The 10,901-nt window shown below is 20.5% G+C and overlaps 2 protein-coding genes across 2 annotated transcripts; one reads left to right on the top strand and one right to left on the bottom strand.

The window, feature by feature from the left end:
- Window positions 1–876: 876 nt before the first annotated feature.
- Window positions 877–2,401, bottom strand: Phum_PHUM522870 (Geranylgeranyl transferase type-1 subunit beta, putative; the record flags this gene model as incomplete). The annotated part of the gene is made up of 6 exons (XM_002431314.1): window positions 877–995; window positions 1,070–1,310; window positions 1,393–1,642; window positions 1,726–1,895; window positions 1,976–2,129; window positions 2,274–2,401. 6 exons carry the CDS (start codon window positions 2,399–2,401, stop codon window positions 877–879), a joined length of 1,062 nt encoding a protein of 353 aa, XP_002431359.1.
- A 621-nt stretch (window positions 2,402–3,022) lies between these two features.
- Window positions 3,023–4,319, top strand: Phum_PHUM522860 (uncharacterized protein; the record flags this gene model as incomplete). The annotated part of the gene is made up of 6 exons (XM_002431313.1): window positions 3,023–3,026; window positions 3,102–3,239; window positions 3,338–3,472; window positions 3,577–3,845; window positions 3,932–4,090; window positions 4,179–4,319. 6 exons carry the CDS (start codon window positions 3,023–3,025, stop codon window positions 4,317–4,319), a joined length of 846 nt encoding a protein of 281 aa, XP_002431358.1.
- Window positions 4,320–10,901: the final 6,582 nt, after the last annotated feature.

The following is a 10,901-nucleotide window of genomic DNA, read 5'->3' as shown; positions in this document are numbered from 1 at the left end:
GTAAATGTGGCAACTTCATTATGAACAATCTGTTGCCTGCCTACATTTGAAACTAATAAACACTTATAATGGCCTTCAATAAAAAATTTGAAAAAGATTTTGGAAAAATGTCATATTTTTTTTTTTTTTTACACATAATTTACGTTGAGCTTTTTTTTCTCACGGTAGAAATACTTATTAAAGTCAAGGACAATAATTTTAAGAATGATTTAGAATTATTTTTAGTCTTAACTTAAAAGGTTGATATGAATATGAAAGTTTACCTTTTGTCTTTAAACAGCTGGTGATTAATTACACATAACAGTTTATCAGTTCACTTAGTTTAATTTCACTTTACGCGAGAAAAAATTTCGTTGAATATTCCATTTAAACTTAAAAAATTAATTAATATTTTATTAGTTTCTGACAAATGCCAACTGACGCCATGTTTAAATTCTGTATTATTTGCACGATAAAACATTCCAAAGTCACGTCTACTTCCGCGCGCTTTCCTAATGACATTCATGCGGTATTAAACGTTGTCATTCAAGGGTATGATGAATATAATAAAAATTTATTATTAAAATAAATAAAAAAAAAGTTAGAGCCTGAGTATTTTCTCTAAAGAAAACTTTTCCATAACTAATAATATTGAAAATATTGTCATTTAATATAAACAAATTTAAAATAGAATATAAATAGAAAAGTAAAAATATTTTTTAATATACAAAACAATGATACATTTCATTTTTATGATTGAAATGCAATACATATATGTATTAAAATATTCTTTTATTTTTAAGCAGTCATAATTATAAATATTAAAGCTAGTTTTTAATTGACAAAAGTATGTGTACAATTGTTGCGTAGGAGTTCAATTACAAAAAATCATTACTACTACGAGTTCCATGTTTTGTGAAGATTTTTTAAAAATTCATGAGCACGTTTACTAATATTTAATGCAGGATCTAATTGCAGCAATGACTCTTCATTCATTAAACTTAATCCACATAATCCTGCAAAGTAAAAATCTTTTAATAACTCATTATTATTATCTATTATAAAAATAAAAAAATGATAAATATTAAACCTAAATAAGTATGCAACGGGTCCGTGTAAATATTTGGTCCTTTAGCAAAACCCCCAAGTATATCATCTTGAGTTGACAAAATATATTCTCTATTACTTTTCATATCAATTTTATCTAATGCATTTAATAAATGAAGCGCACCACCCAACCAAAATGAATAACATGTGTCTACAAGTTTATTAGGTCTTCCTTGAAATCCTGAAACTTGTCTATTAACACACCACCTAATCAATTGTGCTATCTAAAAAAAAAAAAAAAAAAATCAAAATAATAAGTGACTAATGGTTTTAAAATAATTTGGAATTTTTTAAAATTATTTTTACTTGTTTTTCGCTAAAAATTTCATTTAAAAGACCACATAGATGTGAAGCAGCTACTGCGCAAAAAGTACTTCCTCCATGACTTTCCAATTCTGGACCCTGTCCTATTCCGCCATCATAATTTATACTTGATGTTATAAACTTTCTTAATTTAATTAAATCTAGAGCTTTAAAATCATTTAAAAAATATGATATGCATGCTGCACAGTAAACAAATCTCATATCTGATTCTTCATGATTTGCAGCGCAAAAACTGAAAAATATTATTTTGTAAATTGTTAAAATTAAAATCATTTTTAAAAACGAAATAAACGATAATTACTCAACGAATACAACCTTCCATTTTCCAATTGCAAAGCTTTTAAACCTCCAAGAACGGCTTCTTTATTAACTTTAGATAAGTCATCTCCTAAAATAATGAGAATTGCCAAGCCTGTATATGTCATAACAATATGTCCCTTTTCATAGCCATGGTCAACTCCTTTAATTATATGTGTATATGATCCCTAAAACAATTAAGATAATAAAACAATTTTAAATCGTTTGAAAAGAAAAAAAAATTAAATTGAAAAAAAAAAAAGTATACCTGAAATCCACATCTATCTATAGAATAAGAACCCTTTGGTAAAATTTGTAATCCATATACCCACTCAATGATATGTAATTTATCTTCATTAGAAATTGTATCTAAAGCATTTAATAAATCTAAACCTGAAATAGCTAGGAAAGCTAAGTAAAGTCTAGAAAAAAAAAAAAAAAAAAAAAAACAAAAAAAAAACAAAAACTACAACAAATTTCTCTAATTCATAAAGACTTGAAACATCTCAAATTTATATTTGACCATTTTTTTTTTTTAAATTTACAAAAAAATTAAAAAAATTTACCTGGAACAATCTTGATAAGATGTATATGCTGGACTAAAATGTAAAAATCTTTGAAAATATTTTACATGCTGTTTATGAGCTAAATCAAAAGTTGTCAATTTTTCATCTTTGTCTTCTATATTTTCCATTTTAATTTACAAACTATTGAATAATTAATATATCATACTGCACAAATTTGTAATAATGTGTAATAATAACTTTTATTCGGGCAAAAAAATATAAAAAAAATTATTAATTCGTTAATAAAAAAACATTAAATAATAATAATTGAAAAATCTTGATGATTAAAATTTTACTTTTTATTACGATTCGTAATCCTTCGTATCCGGCTTTCAGTTGTTTTTCTTTCAATTGTTGGCCATCTTATTAAATGTCGTCTGCTATTTTACGGATCAGATTACTGTTTCTACTGAAATATTAATAAAAAAATACACTCTTATTTTGGTTATTTTCCCCTCTCCGTCCAAGACTTTTTTAAACTTTTTTTTAAAGTTTATTTCAAGTAACTCATTTTGTAAAACAATTTTTATTACATATGACTTTCCATGTCAACAATTATTTAATAAACAATTTTTAGTATTCAAATCTGAAAAATTTATTTCTACTCTTCATCTTTATTATTTACAATTTTTAAAAAAATGATTTTAAAAGAAGCACAAAATAAATTTTTAAATTTAATGAGAGAAATAAATTCGGAAAAGGATAAAACTGAATTTTTAAAATGGATTTCATATAATTGGGATTTAGGTATGAGTTACTAACCTTACCTCCTTGTTTTCTTGTAGTTTTCTACATCTGACATTTTTATTTTTTATTGTTTTACATAAGAAAATTTAAATGATGCTGAGGAAAAAGATTCCGGAAAAGAAATATTAAATGCAATCGCTGAAGAATTACGTCCTATGGTTCCTTTTAATGCTATTTTACCTTCTGAAAATATATGCATGCCTTCATACGGACCAGTTGGTATTAATATTTCAATTTTGAAATTTTTTTTTTTTAAATCTTAAATCTAAAAATTAATCATTATTACACATTTTATTCAAATCAAAAACAGAATTCAGACTGCAAATCTATTAATACAATACATGTGGATGAATTTTTATATGATGATGATTACATAAATAAATTAATCGATGATGGAGAATTGTCTAGACATTATTGCGGAAAATGCTTTAGTAAAGATATTAAATTATTAAGTATGTCACTACAAACTTACACTTTTTAATATTAATATTATTTGATAGATACAGTGATTACATACAATGCTTAACATAAATAAAAAATATTTATTAAATTTCAGCTTTCATTTCACATTCCATGTCGATTAGTAGAATTCATTATGTGTTTAAATATCTATTAAAGCCATTGGAAACTGAAACGATATTAGATGTGGGGTCAAGATTAGGTCCTGTTTTATATGGGGCCTACATTTACACATCAAGTCCAAATATAATTGGAGTTGAAATTAATTCAGAACTTTGTAATTTCCAATCGATAATTGTAAAAAAATTTAATTTCGATGATAGAATTAAAATTGTGTGTAACAACATATTCAATTGTATGGATATAGTAAGTATTTAATTAAATAAAATACTAATTTGTTCTTTTCTTAGCTTTTGTTTATTAAATTTTAATTACAATTAAATAAATTTCAGTTATCTTCTGCGGATGTAATTATTTTAAATAACGTTTTTGAATTTTTCGGTGACGGTGACACATCAATTTCTTCATGGCAGTTGTTGGCGAAGACGATTAAAATCGGTTGTATCATCGTAACGGTTCCTCATTTGGAAGAAACATTTAAACATTTTAAAGTACGAAAATTTTCATTTTCAAACAAGTTTCATTTATAAATTTCAAATTATAAAAATTAAATTTATTTTTTTTTTTTTTTTTTTTTAGGTAAATTTTGATTGGAAAGATTGGGTCGACGAATTAGAACCGTACGAAAAAAATTTTTATGGAGACGATGATGAAGAATATGAAAATCATGCAAAAAATGTTAAGCATTATATGGTTAAAAAAAAATTTGATAATTTTTAAAAAATGAAAACAATTTGATGAGAAATAATTAAAACTCTAATTAAACTAAATAATTAATTAGTTAATAAGAATTTAAATTTGTTTAGATTTTCCCTATTGATAATAAATCGCCAAAGGGAATAATATTTAAAAAAAAACAAACAATTTTACAACATGCCATAATCATTTATCATGCACAAAATAATAATAATAATAATAAAACTGAGGGGGAGAAAAATCGAAAAAAAAATAAGGAACCGAGAAAGGAAAATCTACAAGGGAAATATATTAATTAATAAATTTATCATCATCATCATCATCATCTATTTGATTTTTCTAAAATCTAATTAATTATTAAGCCTTTTAAAAATTTTTTTTTTTTTTTTTTCTAATAGAACTCAATTTTTTATTTTAAAACGATTAAACTTCTGCTATTTCTTTATTTCTAAAAATTATTTATCTATTTTAAAAAAATTTTTCTATAATAAATAAATAAATAAATAAATAAAAATCGAGTAATTAAAGAGCATATTTAACAAAATTTGCCCCTCTTTTTACTCGATTTAAAAATCTTTAAACTTTTTTAATAACATAATAAACTGTTAAAATGATTATTATTATTATTATTATTTTATATTGTTTGTTTGTTTTTATTTCGATATATGACAATTTAAAAAAAAATTAAAAAATTAAATTAAATTTAAATTAAAATTGACAAACGCTCTCTGTTTTTTTCTTTTTCTTTTCTGTTCTATCGTTTAAATAATAATAATAATAATAATAATAAAAGCAAATAATTTTTTTGTCATTTAATTATCATTTTATTATTATATTTTTTAAAATTTTTTTAATTATCCTTTTTAAAAAACAATTATTTCATTATTATTATCATATCATCATACAAATAGAAAAAAATCTTTTTTTTTTTTCATTTTCACAATCGAATTAAAATGAATTTAAATATTAAATTTATATTTACCACCGTCGTATATCAACAAATTTAATTAGTTTAATTTAATTAATTAATTTTTTTGGAAGAACTTTTGGAAAATTATAACAATTTCCATGTGAACTAATAAATATAGAAAAATAGAAAAAGAAAAGAAAAGAAAAGTCAACGTCGCAAAAAAACTATAACGTCATTTTTTTCCCCAAATAAAATTCATTTGACTTTTTTTTTTTTTTTTTTGCAATAATCAATCAATAAATCAATAATTTGATGAATTTGTAATAAAATAAAATAAAGAATTTAAATCGTTATTATACTAAAAAAGATTGTTGTTGTCAATTGAGCCTCGTCAAAAAAAAAATTTTCTTTTTTTTTCATTCTCTAATATTTTTTTTTTTAATTACATCATTCTAATAATAATAATAATAATAATAATAATAATAATAATAATAATAATAATAATAATAATAATAATAATAATAATAATAATAGGGATCACATATAAACTGAATCTTTGGCTTAATTAAATAATAATAATAATACTAATACAATAACAATATCAAAATTAATTAATTAAATACATTTCTTTTCTTTTGCTATTTTTTTTTTTTAAAATTTCTAACCATTAAAAAAATTTTTTTCTAAAAACAAACATTTTTAATTTAATTTGAAACACGGGAATCTACAGACGATGACAAAATAATAATAATAATAATAATAATAATAATAATAATAATAATAATAATAATAATAATAATAATAATTAAAAAACTCCGTTTATTAAAGAACACATTTAAAAAAATTCATTTGATTGTCCTCCATATATTATATTAGGACACTATGCCTTTTTTTTTGTTTTTGTTTTTTTTAATAATAATAATAGTAGTTTAACATTATCATCAATTATCATTATCATTATCATTATCATTATCATTATTATTATTAATATTTATAATTTTTAACCTACCGAAAAAAAAAAAATAAAAGTGAAAACAAAATAACCATGCGGTCGGTAATTCTTCAAGCGATTATTAATTTATTAACTCCTTTTTTTTTCTAACTAAATACAATTTTTAATTTCTAACAAATAAATTTTATTATTATTATTATTATTATTAATTATTGATTTAAATTATCATTATCATTATTAATTATTTATCCGATTTTTAAAAAATCTAAACGTGGGGGGAAAAAAATTTGAAACAATTTTTAAAAAAAAACTAACATGATTTCATTACTTTTAATATTATTATCATTATTAATATTATTATTAACGTTAAATCAATAACAAATCGATATTGTTTAATAATAATAATAATAAATTCGCTTGAAGATTACTTTAACATGCAAGTAAAGATTTTTTTTTTTTTAAAACTTTACAAAATAAAACCAATAAAATAATTTGAAACTAAATTTTTAATTTTTTTTTTTTTTTTAATCTAAAACTTTTAAAACTTTTTTATTTATTTATTTATTTATTTACTTATTTATGTATTTATTCATTTCTAATTATTATTAAAACGTAAAGTAAAAAGTTGTAAGTAATGCAATAATACACATCATCATCATCATCATCATCAACTTTTATTAATAATTAATAATTATTAAATAATTATATAATGCTAATAATAATATATTTAATTAAAATGAATTTTATTATAATAACACATTTATTTATTTATTATTATTATTATTATTATTATTATTATTATTATTATATAAATAATACATTTATTTTTTTTTTTTTTTGGGTTATTAAATTTTATTTATGTTTAATAACACGAATAATTTTTTTTATTTTTCTTTCTATTATTTTGGCATCGAAAAATTATTCAAGCATTTTTTTTCATTCTCCCTATCATTATTATCATTATCATTATCATTATTATTATTATTATTATCGATATCATTCCGTATACTTTTCAAACGGATAATTTTTGACACTTTTTTTTTTTTATTAAGAAAACAAACAAAAACAAAAAAAATAAACAAATTTTTTTTCTTTCGGTTCAATGACCTTTAATAATAATAAATTTGGCACGATAATAAATATTTTTGGCAAAATAAAAATATTTGCGACACAAATTTACATTAAATTAATAATAATAATAATAATATTTTTACATTTGATACCGATTCCTCCCCCCGAAAAAAATTAAAATTAAAAAGGTACAATAATAATTTGATGGGGGGGGGAGGGGTAAAAAAAAAAAATTCGATATGTTAAACATACAAAAATGAGGGGATATGAAATCAACGATATGGTTAATGTATTTAAAAAATTTTCTTTACTGATATGACTAATTCTAAGAGATTATTAATTGAGATCACAACTAGGAACAATTTAAATTTAAATTTAAATTTAAATTTATTTATTAACCTTTTCAAAAAAAAAAAAAAAACTTATCGATAACGACACACGTACTTATTTATTTATTATTTATTTATGTATCAGGTACCCATCACGTCTATGTAAAGGTACGACGCATATGCAATCGATTAATTATAATACATATTACAAAATTACACGTATGTATGTGTATATATATATAAATTTTACCATTAAAAGGGGAGGGGTGTGAAATGGGGTGGGAAAAGGGGAGGAGGGGGATGAAGAGGGGAGGAGGAGAAGGGGGCGGGGAAAATTTGGCCCGTTAGATATGGGGTAAATAGGTATAAATACGAAATTTTAAAAAATTACATTTTTTTTTGCTATGATTCAAAAGAGTCGCTATGAGCAATTTAGGAAGACGAAAAAACATTTTGGTGAATCGTTATACAAATAATAATAATAATAATAATAATAATAATAATAATAATAATACCGAAATTCGAATATTTGTCCCTAAGGAATCGGGTAGAAACCTCGGATAAATACTTAAAACCCTGACAAATAGCCTTGTCGTGTTTAATGGTGGATAATAATAATAATAATAGTAATAATAATAATAATAATAAATTTTTAAATGGTAATTTTTTTTATCATCATTTTAAATTATTCAATTATTATTATTAATTTTTTTTTTTTACTTCTTTTCTACCCTAAATTTTTAATAAATAATGTCAAAAATTAAAACAATAAAATTAATTAATAAAATTTTCTAAAATAATTAATCAATCAATCACCGACTCCTCTCAATACCCTTGTGTTTTATAAATAATAAATCGATAAATTTTCAAATAAATAAATAAATAATTATGAAAAATAATTATCATTATCTTAACAAATTAATCGAATAAATAAATCATCGTCGTTAATAATTTTTTTTCCAAATTATTTTTTTCAAACAGTAACAAATTTAAAAAAAAAAAAAAAAAAAAAAAACAATATACCCCCCCGTGTATGCACGTATTATTATTATTATTATTATTATTTATTCCACGTCACAAATAAAATTATAATTATTATCAATATTTATTATTATTATTAGTTTTTTTTTTTTTTTAACGCAACGTTTCCTTTTTTAATTATCATTATTTTTTTGATTCTCATCAATATTAAATATTAATAAATAATAATAATAATTATAATAATAAATAATCCGTACCGACTTACAACGTTGCATTCAAATAAAATTCAAATGGTAATAATAATAATAATAATTTTTTTTTACAATTTCAATTGTAACATTCCCTTACTTAAAAAATTATCGGGGATAAAATTTTATTATTATTATTATTATTCGAGTATTTATTTCATTTATTTATTTATTTATTTTGTTTAAAAATTTACGTTTTGTTGACATTTTTTATTAAAAACAAAATTCGGTTACAAAGATATGAAGAAAAGAGTGAGAAAGAGAGAGAGAGAGAGAGAGAGAGAGAGAAAACAATACGAATGATATGATGTAATTAATAATAATCATAATAATAATAATAATAATAATAATAATAATTGATATTGTTTTTTTTTAGCATCTACGACAAACTATTTAAAATACCGTCATCGAGTTAATAATTAAATAATTTTTTTTTTTTTTTTTTTTTTAATTCACGTTAAATCAAACATCATTAATTATTAATAATAAATAAATCGATCGTTACGATCAATAAATTGATAGTAAATAATCAATAAATATCGAGAGATGTATTAATCCATTCATCCCTCCCTCCCTCATCCTCTTCCTTCATTTGTTTTTTTCTTAATTTTTTTAATTTTTAATACCAATTATATAAAAATAACTTTTGATAATAATAATAATAATAATAATAATAATAACGTAATAATCATATTCTACACATATATAATATTTATATATATATATATATATATATACACATAATAAATGCATTTTTGCCTTTTTTTATTATTATTATTATTTAATTTACTCCTCTTTCTTCTTTTCATTTATTGTTAAATTTTATTATTTACCCCCTTCGTACGTTTAATAAATAAAATTACATAAGTAAATAACAAAGCTCTTTTGCTCATTAAATACACGTACAAATAAATAAATAAATAAATAAATAAATATATAAATAAATAATTTAATTAATTAATTAATTAAAATCACGTTTTAATATTTTTTTTTTTTTTGTTTTTCTTTTAATTTGATCCCACGACTTAATTGATTTTTATTTTGTTTTATGTTTTTGTTTTTGTTCATGGCCAAAACAAAGTAATATAAATAAAATAAATAATTATTAATAATTACAAACAATTAATAATAATAATAATAATATTTTTTTAAAACAACAAACACACCTAAAAAAATAGAAAAATTAATACACACACTACAGTTTACTTTCGATTTTTGTCTCCTTTTGTTTTTGTACAACGAATTTAATAATGAATTATTTAATTAATTAATACATATATGTATAAATTATTGATTAATAAATTGGATTATTAAATTATGTAAATAAATAAGTACATAAATAAAATTATTATTATGATTATGATTATGAGTATTATTTATAACTTCGAAAAATGGAAGTTCATTTTTTTTCAAATGATTTGTATTCTAAAATAATTTTAACAAATATTGTCGAAAAAATTATTATTAATATTATTATTATTATTATTATTATTATTACAAATAACTTTTCTTTTTTAATAATTTCATACTCCCCCGCCCCCCTCCACCTCCTCCCCCCCGATTATTAATTAATTTAATAGTAATATATATATATATATTCACAACCGAAAAAAATTTATATTGCATTTTTAATATGACATAGCCTCAGAGAGCTACGAGTTAAAATACCAAATAAAAAAAATTTTAATAATAATAATAATAAAAATAATAATAATAATAATAATAATAAAAAAGGAAGAAATTAACTTTTGTTACATTTTTTCCAAAATAAAATAAAATTTTAAAGTTTAACTTAATCAACAATAATTTTTAAAAAAAAAATAACGATCGCCATTTTTAAATCATTATTTAAATAAATAAATATTTTATTCATCGCGAAAATACTTTGATAATTCACAACCATTATTATTATTATTATTATCAATATTAATATTTAATAATATTTATGTACAACAAAATAAATAAATAAAAAAAAAAAAAAAAGTAAAACGAAATCAACATTTCAAAATAATCACGTGGTAGTCAATGAAATTATTAAATTAATAAATTAATTAATAAATAAAATATCACGAAAGACTAGATTGAATACAAATCACCTTTACGCATGTGTGTGCG

The sequence above is a fragment of the Pediculus humanus genome, genomic scaffold, assembly GCF_000006295.1.
Source record: "Pediculus humanus corporis 1103172108284 genomic scaffold, whole genome shotgun sequence".
NCBI lineage: Eukaryota > Metazoa > Arthropoda > Insecta > Psocodea > Pediculidae > Pediculus > Pediculus humanus.
Note: the sequence above shows the minus strand (reverse complement) of the source record. Positions and strands in the feature narration are given on the sequence as shown.